A 21,976-nucleotide genomic window follows, 5' to 3' on the forward strand; every position below is an offset into this window, starting at 1 on the left:
TACAAAGAACTCATTCCGAGACCCCTTTTGAGCATATCATAGCTTATAAGGTAAAGCGAATCTGTTAACAACGAGTGATCAATACATCTAAGTTGTAAGTGAAGTCGGAATGTCAAACTCCGACCACCGATAAAAACCCGGACCCATATTTCCAAAGCCAATCTATCCCGGCGCATTTACGATCCCAAGCGTGGATCCCCGCGGCCAATTACGCCATTTTTCCTTCAACTCGCCATTGAATCTTTTCTACCAGTAACTTTTTATCCCGCTCACCCTCATATTCTCCCACAATGGCAGACAAAAACGACGCCTGTCCCGTTGACCACAAGACCCGCGACGCATGGCTCGCCCAAGCCCGTGAAGCCGAAGCCGCAAAGGCGAAAGCGCAACCAGAAAAATGCCCCGTCGATCACACAGCGCAGCAGCAGCAGCCGAAATCGTGGACACAGACTTTTACTTCCTATCTATGGTCTTCGCCAGCATCTTCGTCTACTCCTGCGCATAAACCCACGTCGAACGATGGTCTTGATACGGACCGAGTTGTTTCTACAATCCCTCGAACTACAGGCGACGCTACGGCGTGTCCCGTCGACCACGAAAAGGAACCTGCGAGACCAAAGAACCACGAGATGGAAACTGGCATGGATCCCTCAGGAAACTGGGTGTATCCTTCGGAGAAGATGTTCTTCGAGGCGATGAAGCGCAAGGGTTATGATGCGAGGGTAGCGGATATGAAGACCGTTGTGCCAATCCACAATGCTGTCAACGAAAGAGCTTGGAAGGAGATAAAGGAATGGGAAGCGCCGTACCTCGAGGGAACAACGTAAGTTTCGCAGACTTATCTCGCATAATCTGTAACTAACAACAACAGATGCGGTGGCCCCAAGCTCGAATCTTTCGCCAACAAGATGGACCGCATGACTCCTACAGCTCGCATCAAGACCATGATAGGCTACACTGCGCCGTTTGATCGTCACGACTGGGTTATCGACCGTTGTGGAACAAGGGTCGACTATGTTATTGACTTTTACGCTGGAAGGCCTGACGGCAGGGGTGGACCTAGTTTTTATCTCGATGTGCGGCCGAAGTTGAATACGTGGGAGGGTGTCAAGATGCGAGCCAAGCGATGGGCTTTCCTGGCATGATGGCTGTTTGATCGAGTGTTGTATAAACGATGTGTATGATATATGTAGTTCTACGGGGTTGATTGGCGTTTGGAAAATGTACAATATAGCACGGCAAGCATAGAGTGTTCCTTGAACAGTCAAGACACGACTTCTCATTGTAAGAGGAGAAAGAGAACTGACTTCAGGTTCGCTTAAAGATAAGCTTAGGGCATGTCGCTATTAAGGAACAAATCTTAGAGTTCCATGCAGGCAAGTTACTAAAAAATAGGAACTTGAAGCAGTATAGACGAACTCATTAGTCCACTCTGATGCTATACATATACTAAGAGCGATCTAATATTGCCGCTCGCCTCCCTGCATCAAGTATAATAGAAAGTAGGCATAAAAGAAACTTTATTCGTCCTTCTTAGTCCCCATGCCCAGGCCCAGACGAGTGGGCGCGCTTGTCTCTAAAGCGTGCGTATCCAGTCTCCATCCCTTAACACGCATTCCCTCCAGAAGCGACTCTTCCAAAGCTCCTTTCTTCTCATGATAGTCTGAATCCTTGGAGTAGGAGATCTTCATAGCCGTAAACCAGGCATCGATGGCCTGAACTGCAGTGGAGTCCTCCCAAAGCATGATCTTGATGCCATGTGGCCCTACAAAAAGGGTACTGCCGTCGGTTGCGATTACATTAACCATATCCTTCGTTGCCTTGTAGTAACTGCCGGCCATTTCGATGCGGGTGGAGGACCACCATATTAGGATACTTTCGCGCGTAGCGACCTCCTCAGGTGTCATGATCTTGCCGGTCTTGAGGTATTCGTCGAAAAGGATAGTCGCGCGCTGTCGGTTGAGATTGTCCATGCACACACAGCGAACGCCAAGATAATTCATCCACAAGTGGGCGAGCACGAGGACAATCATAAGAAAGACGACGGTATTGTGATCCTCCACATACTTGACCACGAGCGTTCCAACCGCGAGACCGATTAAGCCGATGGCCGTTTCCTGGCTGGCCTCTTTGGCATTGAGTTCCGCAAGATTATCATGCTTGGCAAAGTGCACACTTAGAGCTGCTTTACTCGCACCTGCTGCCACGCCACACAAGGCTCGAAGGGCCTCTCCGGTGGTGAGTGCAAGAATCTTTCCGTAGGGACCGAGGTAAGGGCTGTATAGCTCCATGAAAAAAGCAGTGTCGTTGAAGAGATCAGCGAGGAATCGGAAGCGCTTGGCGTCAGGCTCAATACGAAGGCCAAATTGTTGAGCAAAAGCAATGGTCGCGACACGAGAAATTGCGTCCTTGAGGACAGTGAGTAGCATAGCAAAAGTCGCGGACGAGTTGGCGTCCCCAACGCCGAGACCTTGCAGCAACGCTCTGTTGGCAAGAAGAGATGTTATTGTCGAGAAAAATGCTTGCATGGAATCGAAAAATTGATAGTTGAGATAATCGCTTGATACAGAATGAGGATACCCCACGGGCATGAAGGCCTCGTGCATGGAAGGAAGCCAAGAAGTGCAAACCTTCGACTTCAAGACCACCTGCGAGCGAAGGTTAGCGGCATACGTGATAGAAGATACTTAAATGAACGAACGATGTTATCTGGGCCATGGGTCCAGCTGCGAACAAAATTCCCGGACTTGTCATACTCTATAATCTCAGTCCGTTCGCCGTGGCCGATGTTCTCTGAGAGCTCAACAGGTTGGCCGCGCCCGCGGCTGCCATTCTCTGATAGTTCGTTCATGGTGGTGTTGATGTTAAAGAAGGATGGTTTGAAATGAAGCCTGCAGAGAGAAGGTAAAGGCAGCCCGCCCAGGTTTCACAGGCAGTTGCCCCGCAGAAAAACGTTGGAAGTTGCAACCGACGTCGAGCCAGATGTCTGGAATTCACCTGCCTTCCCTCGAGGTATTAGAAAAATTGACCGCTATGAGCATAAGAGACAAAATTATTAGGGCAGCTTATGCCACTTAGATTATGCTTCCCAAACTAGGTACTTATTTCTATACCCTGAGGCTTAGGAGCCCAACTTTTCTGCTGCCCACCTGCCTTCGTATAACACAAGTAAACTTAGATATACCTGGAGGTTTGTCTATATCAATCGTCGCTCTTTCCATGTGGAGACTTTTGTTATCCATAAATCGGGTCTGGAGGATGGACAACTGGGATCAGTTTGTAGGTAACAGGAAAGCTGACCCAAATTTCAGAGCATAAGAGCAAAGAATAAACAAATATTAGATTGTAGTCTGGATACCACAAACTAACTTTAATTTGTTTCTCATGTTTCCATTGAACAACTTTCTGAGACCCTCTGTTGGTTGATCGGGTCCGGGGTGGGCATCTGGGGCCGGACGGTTGTTTTGGACGGCCCCACACGGTGATCAACATGAAAGGCCTTGATTGTAAGAGCACAAGCGACGCAATCAGTTCGTGAACTTATGCCACTTGGAGACATTTCATGGCTGATAGAATACCTAGAGATTATCCTCTCATCATAGCATTTCATGATCTTAGGTTGGTTAGAAATATTCTATCATGAAGCTCCGTATCAAGTTTCCCTCAGCTAAATTGCAAACAAAGATCTTGTCTAGCACAATAAACAAAAGGTCATACAAAGGTTGAAGCTACATTTTTTTTTTTTTACTATCGAGCAGTATAAGCCCATCATATGTCTCCAACATACTATTTACTATTATCCACATCCCTCTCATCATTTACTGTCCATCTCTTAAGCGAGGAACTCGTCGGTCTTGACAGGACCCTCTCCAACTCCGGTAGAGATAACTCGGCTCACACCCTCCTTCAGAGTGGAAGCAAGAGTAGCATCGAACTCAATGCTGGACCTGGCGCTGGCAGCACCCTCCTTGAAACCACCGACACCCTGGAGAGCCTGGTAGAAAGCGCCAACGATGATATCAGCGTCCTTCTCCTCGTAGTAGATAACACAGTTGGGGCCGGCATCGAAAGTGTAAGCAGCAACAGTTCTGCCAACCTTCTCGTTGATGCACTCAACAGCCCGGATGGCAGCGCGGGAGATGTCGTTCATGTAGAAGATGGGAGGGTAGGTGTCGGCGCAGGTAGCGTGGAAAGAGTTGGACTCGCGCATGGTGACCTCGGCAAACTTGGGGAAATCCTTGTCCTTGATGGCCTCCTCCATGAGAGCCATGTTGGCGGGGACAACGTTTGTTATTCTCTCCTTGAAGAGGCCAGAGGTAGCAACGGTCTGTTGCATGCCAGAGGTAGAGGAAACGCCCTTCTTGGCGGCGCTGGCAACGAGGATCAGAGCTCGCATCTCGGGCCAGTGTGAAGCGGGAGCGACAAGGTCAGCCTTGGAATCGCTACCATCCTCCTTCTCGCCCATTCTCCAAGCGACGTAACCGCCAAAGAGACTTCGGCAAGCCGATCCGGAACCTTGACGGGCGATGAGTGAAAGGTCGGAAGGCGAGTCAGGGAGCTCGTAGAGAAAGGCGATGGCCTGAACCAGAGCGGCGAAACCGGCAGCGGAAGAAGCAAGGCCGGCGGCAGTGGGGAAGTTGTTCTCGGAGACGATCTTCAGGGGGTAGGAAGAAAGCTTGGGGAGGGAAGAATCGGCCTGCTCGAGAGCGGCACGGCGAGATCGAAGCTCACGGAAGCAAGCCTGGGTTCGGGCGCCAGAGATGTCGGAGGACTCTCCGTTGAGAGTGAGGCTGTCGCCATCGGTAAAGGTGCTCGAGCATGAGGCAGTTGTGAGGGTTCGGAGGTCGTCTTGCGAGAGGGTGACGGAGAGAGAGCTGTTGGTTGGGAGGTTGAGCTTTGCGTCGCGCTTGCCCCAGTACCTGGAGACTGTTAGTTGAAGGTCTGAAGATGCGAATAGGGAGTTGTTTACTTGACAACAGCGATGTTGACGGGCGCAGTGGTGCTGGCGCGGTAGACCTTGGTATCAGACATTTTGAAGCGGGGTTGTTGATGAGAGAAGAAAAGGTTCAGAGAGATATTGGAGGATGGAGATTATAACAAATCAAACACTGGATTGAAACAAAAGAAGACTCAAGATTCTGAACCCAAAAAGAAGTAAAGCAAAGCAACAAATTTAGCTAGACTTCACCGACTTGTTGTAGCGGGAGGAGTTGGAGATGGGCCGCGGAAGGCCTAACCAGAGATTATAGCCTCAACAGGTCTAGTGCGGGGTCCAATTGAGGACCCCTGAATGGAGCCCCTCAACACCAAGCGGACCTGTCATCTTGGAGGTGCAGCTCAAAGATGGGGGTTTTAGGTGATGGACGTGCTTTAGCGGCCTTACATATGTCAGATTATGCAGCTCTTTAGGTTCAGTGCGATGCACCACCTAAACGGATACGATATACGGATACATCTTTGCAGATGTTTGAGGTTTGGAGGTTAGGTTGTCCTGGGATCAACTGTCGAGGTTGGAACCTAATTTTGTAGGCGAGATTACTCAGCAGTAGCGGCTCACTAGTAAGATAGTTGATCTTCTCTTCATCTCAAGATCCCAACAAGCATTTCTGATCATACCTAAATAGACCGTGTATGAGGAACACTGTGAGTATTGCGGGTGTATCTAGAAGCCATTGGCACTTCTTGTTATCGCAAAAGCTTACTCGAATGCATGTCAGATTTGGCAGAGGAATTTCCAGTCCGAATACGGATACTTAAATGTTACGTGCTGAGGTGGAGCTCTCAAGAAAGCTACCTACGCAGGTATAGGGTAGTCCTATTTTTTGCAATTGGATAGACTGATTGATGATGGTATTTGGACATGACAACACACAAGTGTGATCACTACTCCGAAACAAAACAGTCCCTTGATTTTAGGCATTTGTCTAAATAATGTGATGGAGATAACCAATCAACGCAACAACTATCAGATGCGCGATCCTGAGTTATCTTGTGGCCATTAAGCCAGTTTCTGGTAAGGACTGAACAACGTCAGTCTCAATATGTGTCCAAACCTGTATTCAACGCCTTATTGTTCGCCAAGCCCGATGGGAATTGTCCTACACACAATGATAGGACAAGTGAAGTGCACGTGTCGTGCATATGAGGTTTTGTTGAAAGCGGAAATAAAGCTCCAGGATAATCAGATCGAGCATTGGAGCCCCAGACGAAACAGGCCTGTTCAAGTGGCTGTGGTGCTGATGTGACGCTAAATGCCACAGTCAGACCAATCAGATGACACGAGCATGAATGTTCCAGGGACAGACACAGCTAGGTCTAGTTGTTGACGTCACAAATTCCAAGCTTGGGGACGCCAATCGATGTGGTGACGGTGATCCAAGAATATCCAACCAAGGCAATGGTCTTGGCTTGCTAACACATTCTCCTACCTTATTTCCACGTCAAGTCAACTGTATGTCACTCGTGTCGTTTTCTCCCCCTGTGCATCTCCCTTCCCGCCTTGGCCCAAAAGCTTACTTCCACCTTTACCTCTGTGCCACCTCACCAGACGCTCTTCTTACTCTACCTGTTGCTTGACATTACGGCAAGATACCGCGACAAACATAATGAACCACGCTCTAAGGCGCGCGACCTTGGGATTGTCGCCAGGTTTACGAGCATCGCGATTACAGCAATCATTTGCCAAACACCAAATACCAGCTGTGTACCGTTGCGAGGCTGCTTCAACACCACTTCAACGCGCTTTTACAACATCGAGATGCTTCAGACAAGAAACTGCTGCGGAAAGCGAAAAGGACGATGCAGCTAGACGGGAAGAACAGAGTGAAAGGGCTCGTAAAAGACAGGCGAGGAATGTCACTTCAGGTTCAAGTGCTCAAACATTGGAGAATGATCGGCCGTGGCACAGAGCAGACTCTGGAGCAGACCCAGATGCGCCCAAGGATGTTCCCGAAAACAAGGACATGAAAAAGGGTAAACTAGTCTCCTACGATCTTGACGGACCCCAACTAATGCCCGTACAGGTCGTCTTCTAACTACCCCAACCCGCCTACTGAAGCTCATTCTACCAATGCCCTTCCATCCCGAACAAGAACACGTCAATAGACCAGTAGAGGGCGACGTTGACGACGCAGGTGCAACAGTCGAGCCGCTGGCTCTTCTTATCCACCCCCATCAGCCACTTTCGTATCTCGAGCGATTGATCCAAGCCGAAATCCCTCCCGTTCAATACAAGGGCCGCGAAAAGCTCCCCGACATTGTTTTCCGGGCCGAAGCTGACCAAAATGAACAAGACGGGAGGAAGGATGACAACAAGAAGAAGGACAACGCCAATGTCGCATCTTATTCTGGGCTCGGTCACGAAGGCCCTACTAACAAAGAGGCCAACTGGGTACGATGGAGTGGCAGCACCGAGATCGGAGACTTTATCAGAGATGCCGCTCGTGGTCGCGAATTTGCAATCAATGTCGAAGGCTTTGATAGGGAACTGCGAGTTGCCGTACCAAGTTTCAGAGACCGTACTTACTACATGCGCATGACTCTACGACGCATGTCACGCGATATTGAATCCATGTCAAAGGTCAAGAACGAATGCGACACGTTGGCTCACCAAGGAGCGCACCGTCTAGCGCAAGGTGGTTTTGCGGCCCTGGCCGGATGGTGGGGAGTCGTTTACTACGTCACATTCCACACTCAGGCGGGATGGGACTTGGTAGAGCCCGTCACCTACCTGGCAGGCCTGACAACAGTCATGGGCGCTTACCTCTGGTTCCTGTACATCAGCCGCGATCTTAGCTACAAGGCCGCAATGAAGGTGACAGTATCCAAGCGACAGGCAGCACTGTACCAAGAGCGTGGCTTTGACCAGAACAGATGGGATCAGATTATCCACGAGGCTAACAATCTGCGAAAGGAGATCAAGATCATCGCAAGCGAGTATGATGTTGATTGGGATGAGAAGAAGGATCTGGGAGGCGAGGAAGTCAAGAAGGTCCTTGAGGAAGAGAAGCAAGGCCGCGACGGTACCAAGGTGACTGAGGGCAAGGACGAAGATGATGGTCCCGGATCATCTGACAAGATCAAGAAGAAGCAGTAAATGAAGAAGAGAGTAAGATGAAGGTTGTACACTACACTCGAACATCAGATCATGGCGAATATGGCTTAGCATTGTGCTTTTTATTGGAAGCTGAGAGATGCGACAGCGGTTGGTGGTGGGTTGGTGATGACATGTCAGGAGATATCTTTTTTGTCAATTGTGTTTCGATTTAAGACGCATAGCGATAGTAACAAATGATGCATTTAATTGTTAGAGAAATGCGTGCTGTTTTGTGACTTGAGATTAACGATAGATCTAGGCAGATCTGAAATGTGTGTTGAGAAATACCATGACAAGAGCGATAAAAAGTCTAGACTTTGCTGATATGACATGATGGTTAAATGGACTTATCATGACGTATCGAAAAAAGTGAGACGTTGATGCTAACGAACTGCGTTTGACGTATCATATGAGAGGAGCACTGTACCATGTCAAGTTCCACCGACCTCGACACAACGTCTCTCCACCACGGCATCCAACCATTGCTTCGGCGTTTGTCACGATCGACCCTCCAAAGGTCAGCATGTTTCCGGAACAGGAAGTCTTCTGGAACGACTCTCGGCGCATTCCAGAGACTAACTTAATCACTCGGTATCCCCTCTCTTGACGCTCCCCATCCCGGCTCGCACTAGCTACTTATAACCCAGAGCCGATCCCCCGCGCAGCCCGAACCGAAGCGATTAACGGATAGGTTCCAGTCTACTGTAATACGACGGATATGGCACCCCAAATTATTCACTTGCCCGACGGTCAGACATTTACTGTCACACCCGTCTTTGCTGGCCTCGGTTTCAAGAGCCACGAGCTCAACACGCATCACAATGCGTTCCCCGTTGGATGGACCGTCGTCTTGAATACGGAATCCGAATGCGATAGCAATACAGAGAGACAGGATGGGGAGGAGAGGGAAAACGGCGTCGCTCTCGATAGCCCGAAGCGACAGTTTCAATCCTTCAAGCAACCGACACTTCAAGGCGACAACCTCTTCATCTCGTCCATCGCGAACCCTTCCACCTCCGAGTTCAAACCCGCTGCGAGCCCTACACGGCAGATCGCCATGATGTTATGGATTACGCTCTACTGGTACTTCCACCAACCCGAGCCAGCGCCTCAGATATCCGCGCAAGCAGCAGAGAAGACGCCACAGTTAGCCAAGCCGCGGGGTGAATGGAAAATCAACATCAAGCGGGATGGTGTGTTGCGAGGGCGTAATCTGATTCCCAAGCTTGAGCGCATGGGGCTCATCACCTCTGGACAAAGTGCTGTTGGGACGAGTCTGGATGACAACGGAGACGATTGGTCTAACATGTTTGTGTCGAAGCGCATGTTTTGGCAACTCCCTGGACGCCTGTTCTTGTTTTCTCTTCAGCCGAATAAATCGGGTTCGACGTATGATTCAGTTCCTGGATCACCAATTGGTAGTCGCCCGACCTCACCTCTACCAATGGAACCAGCGTCGCCCTTCCACAAGACGTTTCAGCGCCATTCACCCCATTCATCAATTAATCGAATCGATCATGACCTTCCTGGTGGTCCTACGCCGACTTCAATGTCATCACCACCGAGTTTTCCTATTGGACCCTTTTATTCCAGCTCACATCTCCCGACGTACTACCCGCCTCCTCCTCTTCAATACATTTTTACGAACAACATCCGCCATCCAATGAGACCGAAGCCGCCGCGAATGGGCGAAGTGTTTTACACCAGATTTGTCCCCAGTGTTGACCAGTATCTCTCGTTCCGAGTCGCTTCCATCTCGCCCAATCCTGTGCCTTACCTAGGCCCTGTTGGACCGCAACCACCAGAGCAGTCTCATTTGTCTACGATGAGCGATGCGTCGTTGATACAGATGTGGATGAAGAAGCCTCGCGTGAGCGCCTTCTGGGGCGAGTACGATGACAAGTTCCTCACCAATATTCTCAACCAGCCAAACTCTTTCCCCGTTATTGGACTATGGGATGGAGTGCCGTTTGGGTACTTTGAAGTTTACTGGGTAAAGGAAGATATTCTGGGCCAAAACATTGGCGGCGAGGCGGCTGATTGGGATCGAGGTCTTCATGTGTTCATCGGAGAAGAATGGGCAAGAGGACGTGTTCCAATCTGGTTGACAGGGTTGGTTCATTGGTGCTTTACATCGGACTACCGAACAATGAGTGTGTGTCTTGAACCAAGAATAGACAATGCAAGGTAAGTCTTGTCTTTCAGCGTTGTTGTTCGTTACTAACAGCGAGCAGATTCTTGCAAGGGCTTGAAAAGACGGGCTTTTCGCGCGAGAGACAGGTTTCGTTTCCTCATAAGCAGTCTTGGCTTGTGCGAATGCGTCGCGAGCAATGGGAGGGACCGACGCTATAGGGTTATCTACCAAGAAATGCAGGTGAATATGAGCGTGTGGGGATTTGACGATGAGAATACGAGAGACGATTTACGAGTTGGAGATAATACATACAGAACACATAACTGTCTTCGAGGATTGAACATACGAACAGAATATACCTCATTCATTTGCCCGCGAACATGGTGTTGAGATCGCTTTTTCACAAGTGTTATTCGGTCGACAGGATCGAGTCCTTTGACGAGCACAAAGGATTGTCTAACACGCATTTTGACTCTTTCATATTGTGACGAACACAGATTGGACTTATACCGAGCACAATTTGTATAAGAATAGCACAATTGCCATCTCTGGGACTTCAATCACAACTTCAACAACAGCTTTCAGAACAATTCAACAACGTTAACAATTTCACAGACATTCACAGATATTCACATCAACCTTCTAACAAATAAATCCCATTCTAAACGGTAAGATGTCTCAATCAACTACCATCAAGCCAAGTGCTAACAAGGACGAATACTGCTTCATCCGTCAAGTCTACCTCCGAGGTCACCTCGCCCCCGCCTTCCCACCACCCACGAAGCAATGCACACGCTGCCGCAAGTCCTTCCAAAGCGTGCGAACAATGTGTCTCCCCTGCCTCAGGGCGATAAGTTTCGAGAAAGAGTGCGATGCCAAGGATCGCAAGAGGGACACATTCCTCGACAATTGCAAGACGTGCGAGAAGACCACTCTTCACCTTGGACCAGACTGGTGCACTGTTTGCTACGCTGTTCCGGATCATACGTTTCCCGTGTATTGCGAGGAGTGTGTTGTGCAGAATGATGTCCCGAACAGGGTCATGGATGACAAGGGTGGGTTTGTGGAAATGCTCAAGGTAAATAGTCTTTGGTGTATTCAGTGTAAGGGTCCGGCGGATTCATGGGCTAGAATCGGTGCATGAAGGGGGAATTTGGAAGACGGAGTGGTCGGATGGATGCGAGGCCGAGGCCGGCGATGGATGACGACCTCACGTCATATTGGTAAGCGCTAGATTTCATTCCTTTTTACTGTAAATATAAAGAGCTGGACTCTGTTATTCTGGACACTAAAATTCGTTTTAAAATAATCTCTTTCTGTGTACTCTGTGAATATGTCATCTTCAATCTCAGGTCTTGAGGCGCTTAAGTGCGAGTTCTTCGTTCCGAACGACGACACCCCGGAACTCTCGCGATGGTCTGATACACAAATTGGCAGACCTTCTTTGGTAGTCACTCCCAAAACAGAGAGTGATATCCAAGGCGCTGTTCGTATTGCCAAGGATAATAACCTCACTGTACTCGCTGCAGGAGGTGGGCATGGGACGTTTGTCAGCGTGGACTCGTCGATGCTGTACTTGGACTTGAAGAACTTCAAGACAATCGATTTAAACAAAGATGAAGGGCGTGTTAGAGTTGGAGGTGGTGTTGTTGTGGGTGAGGTGGTGAAGGCATTGGCGGACGCGGGCTACTACACTCCTGTTCCCAGCTCTGATGCTGTGGGTTTCGTGGGGTGTGTTCTTGGTGGTGGGAGTGGGATACTCAGTGGTATTCACGGATGGATGATTGACAACGCTGTTTCTTTTCGAGTCATCACTGCGAAAGGCGATATCGTGGAGGTCAGTTCTGAGTCGGAGGGTGAAGAGTTGGCGCTCTTCAATGCCTTTTGTGGTGCAGGGCATGGATTAGGTGTCGTCACGGAAGTGACCGTCTCAGCGTTTCCTATTGCTAAGCTCAACATGGAAGATGAAAAGATTTGGACGAGGACACTTGTGTTTCCTGCTTCGGCTATTGACGTTGCTGTCGAGACATTTTTGGATCTGCGCCAGCCTCTACCTGAGGGCTATGTCACCATGGTCTTTACACGCAGCCCCCCAGGTACTCCAGCAGCTGGCGCTCCGATTATAGTCTTGGGATATAACTTCTTTGGACCAGCTGGGAAGGCAGAAAAAGAAGCAGCGCTGCTTTTTAAAGAGGAAGTCGTTGGAAGAGCAGTTGTGAACAGGACAGATCTGGTGCCTTTTGCCAGCATCAACGCTAAGCACGAGGCTTATAATTACCATGGCGGACACAAAGCCATAGCATCATGTCGTCTGTACAAAACAGACCCTGAAGCTATCAATAGCACTTTCGAAAAATGGATGGCAGCAACACAAGAGTACCCCGACGCTCAGCGGAGTCCACTCATCCTATCCGCCTCCAACACCGACAAGAGTGTAACTGCAGCAGGGGATAACTTTATCGACGCCCGTGACAGACATCTCGTTGCACTCGCGATTTTAATTGCGGAAAAGGAAGAAACGAGTCGAGCGTTTGTGGGTGTGTTGGATGGTATCGTTGCTGGGTTGAGGAAGATTGATGAGGGTGCTGGACCGAGAAGTTTTGCGAACAATTGGAAGTTTGAGACGGATGTGAATGAGATGTTTAGTGAGGACATATTTGAGAGGTTGAGGGTGGTTAAGAGGACGTGGGATGAGGAGAGTGTTTTTTGGTCACCTTATTTTAAGTGAGTGTTGGGCTGGGTTGTCTGCTAGATGGAAGGGCAAGGTATTATCAGAGTCTGTTGTTTCAATGGCCCTTTGCTACAGATGATTCACTGCTAGAGAATGGAGAGTGTGTGCACTCTTGCGGGTGTTGTGATTCACTGCTGTAGTCCATGTTGCTGTGAATCAGTCGTAAGCTGTGTTGCTGTGATCCACACATCTCATCTCACCTCCGAGTGAATCTCCCTAGGTTTAAAGGAAGCTGAAGCCGCCCCGACCCTCGCCGCCGCTGCCGTCTCGACCGGGTCGCCTGGTCGGGGACCTATGCCATTCAAATCCTGACTGAGTTTATATTCTAGGTTCCCTGGAGACTACCGCCCATCTGAACTCATCCGCTATACAGACGCTGATTGATGTCATTCGTATCGGCTATACACGTCAACCTGATTGTGATAGCGGAAATGGGCCAGATAAACTTATAAAGCTCATCACCTTCCTGATTTCTGTACAACCAGTTTATTGGTCTGGAGGTTTGTTCTTGGGTGTGGTGCGCCCTTCACCATGATGGCACGCCCAGGATAATGCCGCCTTTACCAAACGGGGCAATGCTTGAGCCTTCGGGCGCGCATCCTTGTGGTGCAATTCAAGTCTGATCAGTAATGCGCGGTAGGGACCTACCGCGCTTTGATCTGGAGATCATATAAGAAGGGTTCCGAGTGCATCAGCTTTGGCAGTGATGGCATGCAGTTGTTGCGCTTTTTGTTGGTGTTTTTGTGCTAGCCATTGTTCACAGTTCTCATAATATAGGACATTCCAGTCGCCAAAGAGCCGACTGAAACGGGAAATTGTTTATCGAGGCAAGAAGGAGCCGTATGATCTCCCCAAGACCGGAGTGGTGGTACAACTAGGGTGTGGTCAAGGGCTTCTGATTGGTCTCGTATTCCGTATTCCGTATCGCGTATTGAACCCGTCAGCATAGGTAAAGTACTTAAACAGATATAAAGTCAACACGAATTTACCGTAAACGCTGTCCCATATCATTTTGGATTTTCTGTCATTCAATGTTTCGAACATCATTTCATCCAGTTTTGCGAAATCGCTTTTCGCAAATCTCGCAGCGCTCAATGGGAACAGTTTCACGTACACAGCAAACCCTCCACTTATCAGATGGTCGACAACTAGGCTTTGCAGAATATGGAAGTCCAACTGGAAAACCCGTGTTTTACTTCCATGGCTTTCCATCATCAAGGCTCGAGGCACAGCCAATTGATGACATAGCTCAACGATGTGGTGTCCGTCTCATTGCCCTCGACAGGCCTGGTTTTGGGCTATCATCACCCAACCCTGACTATCGCATCATCGACTGGCCTCAAGACGTGGTAGAACTTGCCAAAGCAAAAGATATCACCGAGTTCTCCGTCTTTGGACTATCCGGAGGTGGTCCCTTTGCTTTGGCGTGTGCTTTTGCCCTTCCCAAGCGTACACTCACCAGTGTTGGACTATTCGCTAGTGCACCACCTTGGGAAGCCGGTGTTCAGCATGTCGATTATTCCCGTCGTATCCTCAGATTCTGTGCGATAAATTGTCCGAAATTACTCATGGGAGCGCTGGATGCTCTGAATCATGTTGTTCGGTGGCTTGTCTTGTCAAAGCCTGCAATGACAAGAATCGGGAAATGGCTCGACGCCCAAGACGCAAAGGAGAAACCTGGAATCGAGATCACAAAGTCGCACACTGAAAGAGTTGAGGATCTCGTCAACATGCTTCTCGACGAGCCCTTTCGTCAAGGCGCTGTTGGGGCAGTACACGACGCCAAACTACTGACTTCTCAAGACTGGGGGTTCAAACTCGAGGATGTTGACTATGACAGAGTTCAGATCTGGCATGGAGTAAAAGATACGAATGCACCTATTGCTATGATCAGGTACATGGCTGAGCATATACCGAATAGTGAGCTGAACGAGTTTGAGGAGGATACGCATTACACCATGTACAAACACATCGAGCCAGCTCTGCGGAGCCTGGTAAAGACCGAGGAGAAGAATGAGAAATAGAAGCGAGATTGGCTAGTTTACGAGGGAAGCAATCTAGATATTGTATAATAGACTGGCCTGGTATTTTGTTTAATACGGTAGGCTGTCCTAGATCTGTTTAGACGAACAATGAAAGTTTCTCAAAGAATTATCTGGATCAGATTTAAAAATGTTTTCCCAATGACTACTTGACTTTCCCAATAAGATTATACGAGACCTTTATCTATCACCAACAGCCTTACCAAGTTTTCAACTACATCATCTCGTCAACAGAATCCCAGCCAGTGATGCTCCAAGTCGAGCTACTTCAAAGAGAAGTGACTGCGAGTAAAGGAACGCTGGGCTAACCACTCGTTGGTCCTCCGTGAACAGCACATTCTGGTGAGTTGTGCTCAGAGCTAAGAGTACTTGTGCCGACTCCATGTGGACATGACCAGCCAGGAAGGCTTCCCAAACTAACTAGCGGACTCGGAAGCTTCGTGACTGTCGCCGAGTCCCATGGATTGACTCCTTTCTAAGATCACTGCTCTGCCGGGCGAGTTTCATCAATCGTTCAGTGACTGGCTGGCAGCCTCGACTAGAAGCCAGACAGAGGAGTTCATTACACCATCCCTCTCTGGCTAAAATATCGGGGATGCCATCGATGATGTCAGATGCAGCATCCCAATCCCGACTGTAACTTTTGTTGGAAAAGCACCACGCGTCGATAATCCGGCGAAAAAAGTCAAGATTCTGAAGATATCGTGCAGTTCCACGTCCAAAAAACAACATTCGAAGTCTGCGTAAGTCACCCCATTGAAGGACCTGGTCCACAGCAAGCATAGCTGTATCGGGCAAGAACTCAGGAGAGTCAAATTGGGATGTTTCAAGCATCTCCAACAGCAACTCTTCTGATCCGTAGAGCGATGTGATGCTCAGGGGATCATATAAGCTACCATCGAACTCAAATCTTGCCTGAAGAACACAGTCCGGTCGACTATGCTGGCTGGTCCAGTTGAGCAATCTGGTTGAGTTGGCTTGACACAATGTTTCGACACTTGCTAGATTGGGGAGAGGCTCTTCTGTGATAGACCCGAAATGATCTATCCAGTGGCAAGAGGCATAGACAAAGAACTCGCCGAATCCGCGATCCGCTGGGTCGTACCTGGTCATACCCTCCTCCCAATGCTCCCACGAAGAGTCTGTAGTATAGGTAGTTGCGCCATCGTCGTCGCTGAATAGATTCATGTCTTGAGGCAATTCATCCGCAATAATCTGCTCTTCGTAAAACAGAGGTTCATTGTTGATTTCGTCGAGAAGTAGGTATCGAACGCAGACGTCGAAAATAGTATTCTCCAGCCTTGATGTAATAGAAGGGGCTGATGAAAGTGTTTCTACATCCTGAAGCCCTGATCGAGTCAAAGGTAATCCATTCAATACAAATTCCTTTGCTGATGGGTGGACAAAGGTGACTTGTCGTTTCTTGAGATCGTTGAAGTCGACACCAGCAATGAAAGGTCCAATGAGTGACATGACACGCTGATCATCCACCAGTCCAGCAACCTCAGCAACGGTCGTACAATCTGGATGTGTAACCAGTGCAACTGCCCAAGCGAGTTCGAGGATGCTTAGCCGCCTTCGAACTGCGCACAGAATTTCCAAGGCTGTGGCAGCCATATGCTGGACTTCCGGGTCCTTGCCAGTGCATCGACTGAACAGACTGGCGTAAAAGTCTGAGAGTTCCTGCGGTAGTGGTATACTGTCTAGAAACTCTTTCATACTGTCAAGTGACCTGATCTCCTGAGCTGCAATATCTGCAACTGTCATCTTTGTCCATATAGCACATCCCTGTGCATGACTAGACAGTCTCTCCACAGCGAACTGTTTGACGTCTGGGTCCAGAGAAGCTAGGTTCATTTCGACGGTCTTCTCAGCAATAATCTTGTCTCTTGCCTTATCAGAGCCAATGTCAATCTTGGGAAACACATCCAGCTGATTGAGTATGTCCTGACAGGGACGAGAGGATAGCACAACTTTCGTTTCCGAGATATTTTGCGACAAAGCCTGCAGTGTTTCCAGAAGTACAGTCCGAGATTCCATGTTGCACTCATTAAAGCCGTCAATTACCAGGAAAAGTGGCCGATATAGTTCTCCCACACTTTTCTGAAAGGAGTCAACCAACTTATCAACATTTGTCAAAGGCGAAGAGTTTCCTTTGCGGAGGTCTTGGTTGCACCAGTCATGAAAGGTTTCTGCCAATCCATCACACTGCTCAAGGAGTGACAGGATCAAGGACGAGACCATGTATAACGCATCTCCCGTTTCGTCATTCTGGCAGTAGTGGTAGAGAATGATGGGTTTTGGCATCTTGTGCTTTGTTCTCTCATATAGATCATCAATGAGAAAACTCATCATGACGCTCTTGCCGCTTCCTGTAGTTCCAAGGATGGCAAGTTGCTGAGAATCGGGCGCGTCATACCAGCTTTCGAACTCGGGCTTTCCCAGGAGGAACTCGCAAGCTGAATTAGCTCGGAGGGATTGTAGATAGGCATGGTGGTCTATTTGCTGAGATAGCTTATCACGACCCAACCACTGAGAAACTGAGGTGAATTAGCAAAAGCATACAAAGAGTCCTGGAAACAAGATGGCATACTATTCCCTTCGTAAAGCATGACTGATATCTTGAACAATATCGAAAATGGCTTTGAACACAGTTGCTCGGAGATGTCTGGCTTGCTCCAAAAAGCCTTTGGCAAAAGTCGACTCGAACAGTTCTCTAGATATTGATACGGCACATTCATCAGAGACAAAGAAAGGCTCAAGGTCACGAGGCTCACCAACACTGGTGTATGTACAGGCGCATCACATAAATTCTGATATTGTTTAGCGGCTGACACATATATCAGATCATCGTTAGTGCAAATATGGCCCAAGAACTGACTACTAATATTGTCTGGTATTTGTTTGCTACTTGGCGGTGTTAGTCGTGATGTCTTGTTGGTCAGTTAGATGTCTGAGGTTGTATCAGGACCCACAGGGCTGTCTTGTCTTTGTTGTTGGCTCGACGTCTCTTGAAAGACACGCTTCTTGCTTTATTCTAGCCTCTGCTAATGTGTCTCTATGATTGGGTAAAGATGTTGACACATGGACTAACTTTGATAATAAGATCGAGGTCGAGGTTTTGCCCCTCTTTGATCAACCCAAAACTTTCCCACATTATTTCCATCTCCATCACCTCCACATCGCAACCATGGTATCAAGCGAGCAAGCCAGATTAGGTTCACCCAAAGACATCCTCTCTAAGATATCGCCAGAAGCTCGCAGGGACGCTTGTAACAAAATCCTTGTCGCCTCTGGTCCAGTATTCGTTTTCCAGGATTCGACAAGCCGACCGGTGGAATTCTTTGTTCTTGGCAAATCAACGCAATGGCCTGCACTGGCATTGGCCAAGTTTCGGGAATACGATGAAAAAGAGACTGATGCGGTTTTCTATGGGTTGAATCATTTTCACCTGGTTGATACTGCTGCACGACGCGAAACTTCGATCCTACAAGCGTTTCTAGCTTCGCTCACGTCAACCAATGCGCATCTGCTATCCCATATATCTATCAGCTTCCCTGCATTTGAAGCGGCACAGGGACGACCTGAAGTGCTAGGAGTACAGAAGGATGGGATCCGCAGACTGGAGCTTCTTCAAGAGTATTGCACCAGCCTCAAGACTTTAGAATTCTACGTGCACAATGGCAATGCCTTTGGACTTGTCGAACAATCTTCCAGCAATCTACAGCCTCTTTACCAGGCATTGTCAGAAGTCGACGCGTACTTGAAGGCTTTCTCCTCTTTGAAACGAATTGTCATTAGATATTATCATGACAGACCGACACCTGTGGTAGTGCGGTTGATGCGGGGCCTTGGGTGGAGAGTCTTGATGGGTGACCATGAAGTACTGTCAGAAAAGAATGTGTGTATGGTTCCTGCTACGCCTCTGAAAGCATGTAGCAATGCGACCTAGTTACATCATGTATTGAAGCAGTATTACTGCCTTTTTTGTATTAGGAACAAAGACGAATTGCTATAATTCGAAATGATCGGCAGTGACAGACAAGTACAACAACTTTGAGGTCAAGAGGAATGATATTGAATTTGGCTTATTAAGTACAATAGTCGGATTAATTGAATGCAACAGTCAACACAAGTACTGTATCCCCTCCGAATTTTAGTTATTCACGGAATTCATATGTAAATAGTTTGTATATACGTACTCAAATAACGAGCGTTCTACATCAACGGCAATGTACAGACGTTCTAAATACAACCCAAAACATAAACATATATAATGAGAAAGAACAGGGTATCATAATCATGACCCTCTCAGTTACCAGCACCAAGAGAGCTCAAAATCGGCGCAACCTCATCACACAATCCCCAACGTCTTTTCCCCAGTGGCAAAAGCGCATTGAACCTCGCCGTCCACCCATTGATGACACATCTACACAGCGGAATATTATTCACCGCCGCCGTCCCATCAGCCTGTATCCACGTTTCCAGCCGTGCGGTGTTGGTGTTTTGCAGATCTGGCGGATCGACTCCAATGTTGATGTGGTTCAGACTAGGAACACACATGCAAACTCCTTCACTGAACAAAGTCCACGCCCATACTACCAAAGCGCTCGTGGAGATGGCGAGGTAAGCTGTTGGGTCGATGGATTGCGTCTGAGGAGAGTTGGATTCCAAAGCTGCTTCGCAGTCTAGAAGCACCGCTAGGGCGTGGAGCACAGCTTTTCGACTTTCGGGTGATTTCGTCCAGAGACTTAGTTGGCTGTGAAGTTTCTGCAGCCATGGACGTACGGTGGGTTCGCGGTCTGTGAGGATTGGTGACGTGTGGGCCTTTGCAACAGAGTTGATCATCCGGGTATCGGAGTACAGTTGAAGACTCTGCAGATGATAAATCATGATGCAATCCGAAGCCAAACACTTGACGTGCACCATGGCAGCGGCTTTTGCTCTCGGGGGCTTATCGTCAAAGTCTCCGATGTACGCCTTGAAGGGAAAGTCGCCCATACCCGCACCGTGAAACGTTTGAAAACACTGGTGCTGTATTCTTTCCACGTCCGCTTTCCACGCTTCCAGCTGCCATCCCAACGACGCTGTAGAATTATGTGTCGAGCGGCCTGCTTCGGCGCTTCGTCGCACGATTTGCGCATGGTTCCATATCGCGGGTGATAGACCGCACAACGCGAGGTGGACGTCTTCTAAAAGTAAAAGAGATTTGGCGGGTGTGTTTGGATTGGCGCAGATTTCCGTGATTTTAAAGTTCGATCTATCTGTTGGTTCAAAGGGAAGACGTTGGAAGAATATGTCTAGACCAAAGGCGTTCCAGAGGGAGAATGTGGCGGGCATTGTGAGGTCGAGTTCTTCTCTGAAGAGAGTTGGGGCTTGGAAGTGGGCTAGGGCGTAGTAGGCGTCTATTTTATAAATAGTGACAATGATTCTGGATTTGTTAGAGAATTTCGATTTTCGGGATGAGGGAGAGATGTACCTTTTCCATTTCTCGCGGACAGTCATTAGCCATGGGACAAATGTCCCCGGGTAATAGAGTCTTTGTTGTTCTGATGAACCGTCGCTGTTGAAGAAATCGACTTCTCTCATTGACATGATCATCGTACCTCGTAATAGAGATGCCTTTGCAATCAATCTCTTGTCCTAGTTGCAGTCAGTAGGTGAAACAAAATCATGAAGAGATGTACTAACACCATGGTAAAGGGCAAAAATCATTTGGAGGACAGAAGCTTGATATGCTTCTATCGGCCAAGGCTTTTCGGTTTCATGTCGACATATCGTATTTGACTTGTACTCGTCAGTATTTCATTCCTCATGAGTGAGTTATGCAAACTTACTATCCATTGTGATAATGTATTCATAATAGTCTCATGCAATTCCATCACCACCTCTCCATACTCATCCGGACTTCTCAGCCAGCAACTTATCATAGCCACAGAGGTCGCGATGACAAAGGAATCCTCCATACCAATGGTATAAGAAGGAGCATGGAGGACAGGCCAGGCCTCATGGAGTCGGCCGAAATATTCTCGTGAGTTCGCTTCGATCCATGGATGGTCTGGCGCGGGAACAGTTGTAGGTTCGCCGACGGGTATCTTGCCTGTCCGCACATCGTTCGAGATACGCTTAAAAGCAGCCTTGATTTCATCGGCTGGGGAAATTTGAGACGTGCCAAGAGCTATAGGGGGTGTGATGGAGGAAGGGGTGTTGATTTCGTGAACATCCGGCACCGGACGAGAGGCTGTTCGTTTAGGATCTTCGACAGGGCTCCTGCTACTCCTGCTGCTGCCGGCTTTAGAAGCATGCTTGTAGGTGCAGCTTATACCTCGCTTGATACACAGGGTACACTTTGTACCACCGTCACACTTTGTTTTGTTAGCGTGGCACGCGTCACAGGCTCGTCCTCGTCGAGGATCGGGCGCTGTGGGCATGTCATGGCGAGCGAGATGACGTCTTAACAAGTCACTAGATAAGAGAGTCAGGGTTGGTGTAAGATGATTGGATAGAGTTGGTGCCGACATACTTGCGCGTAAAGGAGCGCTGACACATGGGACAGATGAAATTGCGCTCGCCATGTGTGGCTTGGTGTCTCCTCAGATGTTCCTTTCTGATAAAGCTCTTTCCGCAGTGGCACACATGGCGTGAAGGGGTCGGTTCTGCAGAGGATCTGTTGGATGTCGATAGGTAATTGGTTAGCTCGTGTATGTGTCTCGGAGATCCCACATAGAGGGCCGAACCTATTATTGGAGTCTGTCGTTGACGTGCCGAATTGATTGTGGGATAGTTCCATGGCTGTGGATATGTTTTAGACGTAGACATGCAAAGAACCATTAAACGGTTTGCTTATGCGTGGGAAAAGACCGACCGAGTGGGATTTCTCGGTGTATTGATGGAGAAAAAGGAAACAAAACAAAGGATGCAGCAAAAGTTACGTACATTTGCTGCATATCAGTAAATAATCTTTTTGAGGCTGA

General features: G+C 48.5%; 10 protein-coding genes across 10 annotated transcripts; 6 read left to right on the plus strand and 4 right to left on the minus strand.

Annotated features, from left to right (window-relative positions):
- Positions 1-290: 290 nt before the first annotated feature.
- On the plus strand, positions 291-1,145 carry FGSG_10422 (uncharacterized protein; the record flags this gene model as incomplete). The annotated part of the gene is made up of 2 exons (XM_011321094.1): positions 291-823; positions 872-1,145. 2 exons carry the CDS (start codon positions 291-293, stop codon positions 1,143-1,145), a joined length of 807 nt encoding a protein of 268 aa, XP_011319396.1.
- A 375-nt stretch (positions 1,146-1,520) lies between these two features.
- On the minus strand, positions 1,521-2,851 carry FGSG_10423 (uncharacterized protein; the record flags this gene model as incomplete). The annotated part of the gene is made up of 2 exons (XM_011321095.1): positions 1,521-2,648; positions 2,702-2,851. The coding sequence occupies 2 exons, from the start codon at positions 2,849-2,851 to the stop codon at positions 1,521-1,523; spliced, it is 1,278 nt and encodes a 425-aa protein (XP_011319397.1).
- An 875-nt stretch (positions 2,852-3,726) lies between these two features.
- On the minus strand, positions 3,727-5,031 carry FGSG_10424 (diphosphomevalonate decarboxylase; the record flags this gene model as incomplete). Its single annotated transcript, XM_011321096.1, has 2 exons — positions 3,727-4,919; positions 4,970-5,031. 2 exons carry the CDS (start codon positions 5,029-5,031, stop codon positions 3,833-3,835), a joined length of 1,149 nt encoding a protein of 382 aa, XP_011319398.1. The 3' UTR covers positions 3,727-3,832.
- A 1,930-nt stretch (positions 5,032-6,961) lies between these two features.
- Positions 6,962-8,095, plus strand: FGSG_10425 (uncharacterized protein; the record flags this gene model as incomplete). Its single annotated transcript, XM_011321097.1, has 1 exon — positions 6,962-8,095. Exon 1 carries the CDS (start codon positions 7,070-7,072, stop codon positions 8,093-8,095), a length of 1,026 nt encoding a protein of 341 aa, XP_011319399.1. The 5' UTR covers positions 6,962-7,069.
- Positions 8,096-8,813: 718 nt separating this feature from the next.
- FGSG_10426 (uncharacterized protein) lies at positions 8,814-10,447 on the plus strand (the record flags this gene model as incomplete). Its single annotated transcript, XM_011321098.1, has 2 exons — positions 8,814-10,282; positions 10,330-10,447. 2 exons carry the CDS (start codon positions 8,814-8,816, stop codon positions 10,445-10,447), a joined length of 1,587 nt encoding a protein of 528 aa, XP_011319400.1.
- A 1,115-nt stretch (positions 10,448-11,562) lies between these two features.
- On the plus strand, positions 11,563-12,957 carry FGSG_13755 (uncharacterized protein; the record flags this gene model as incomplete). The annotated part of the gene is made up of 1 exon (XM_011321099.1): positions 11,563-12,957. The coding sequence occupies one exon, from the start codon at positions 11,563-11,565 to the stop codon at positions 12,955-12,957; it is 1,395 nt and encodes a 464-aa protein (XP_011319401.1).
- Positions 12,958-14,054: 1,097 nt separating this feature from the next.
- On the plus strand, positions 14,055-14,984 carry FGSG_13756 (uncharacterized protein; the record flags this gene model as incomplete). Its single annotated transcript, XM_011321100.1, has 1 exon — positions 14,055-14,984. The coding sequence occupies one exon, from the start codon at positions 14,055-14,057 to the stop codon at positions 14,982-14,984; it is 930 nt and encodes a 309-aa protein (XP_011319402.1).
- Positions 14,985-15,422: 438 nt separating this feature from the next.
- On the minus strand, positions 15,423-17,614 carry FGSG_10428 (uncharacterized protein; the record flags this gene model as incomplete). Its single annotated transcript, XM_011321101.1, has 2 exons — positions 15,423-17,542; positions 17,596-17,614. 2 exons carry the CDS (start codon positions 17,612-17,614, stop codon positions 15,423-15,425), a joined length of 2,139 nt encoding a protein of 712 aa, XP_011319403.1.
- Positions 17,615-17,866: 252 nt separating this feature from the next.
- On the plus strand, positions 17,867-18,954 carry FGSG_13757 (uncharacterized protein; the record flags this gene model as incomplete). The annotated part of the gene is made up of 2 exons (XM_011321102.1): positions 17,867-17,921; positions 18,077-18,954. 2 exons carry the CDS (start codon positions 17,867-17,869, stop codon positions 18,952-18,954), a joined length of 933 nt encoding a protein of 310 aa, XP_011319404.1.
- Positions 18,955-19,313: 359 nt separating this feature from the next.
- On the minus strand, positions 19,314-21,949 carry FGSG_10429 (uncharacterized protein; the record flags this gene model as incomplete). Its single annotated transcript, XM_011321103.1, has 5 exons — positions 19,314-20,407; positions 20,609-20,645; positions 20,840-21,467; positions 21,526-21,669; positions 21,939-21,949. The coding sequence occupies 5 exons, from the start codon at positions 21,947-21,949 to the stop codon at positions 19,314-19,316; spliced, it is 1,914 nt and encodes a 637-aa protein (XP_011319405.1).
- Between the last annotated feature and the right edge of the window lie 27 nt (positions 21,950-21,976).

This window comes from Fusarium graminearum, chromosome 1 (genome assembly GCF_000240135.3).
Source record: "Fusarium graminearum PH-1 chromosome 1, whole genome shotgun sequence".
NCBI classification, from domain to species: domain Eukaryota; kingdom Fungi; phylum Ascomycota; class Sordariomycetes; order Hypocreales; family Nectriaceae; genus Fusarium; species Fusarium graminearum.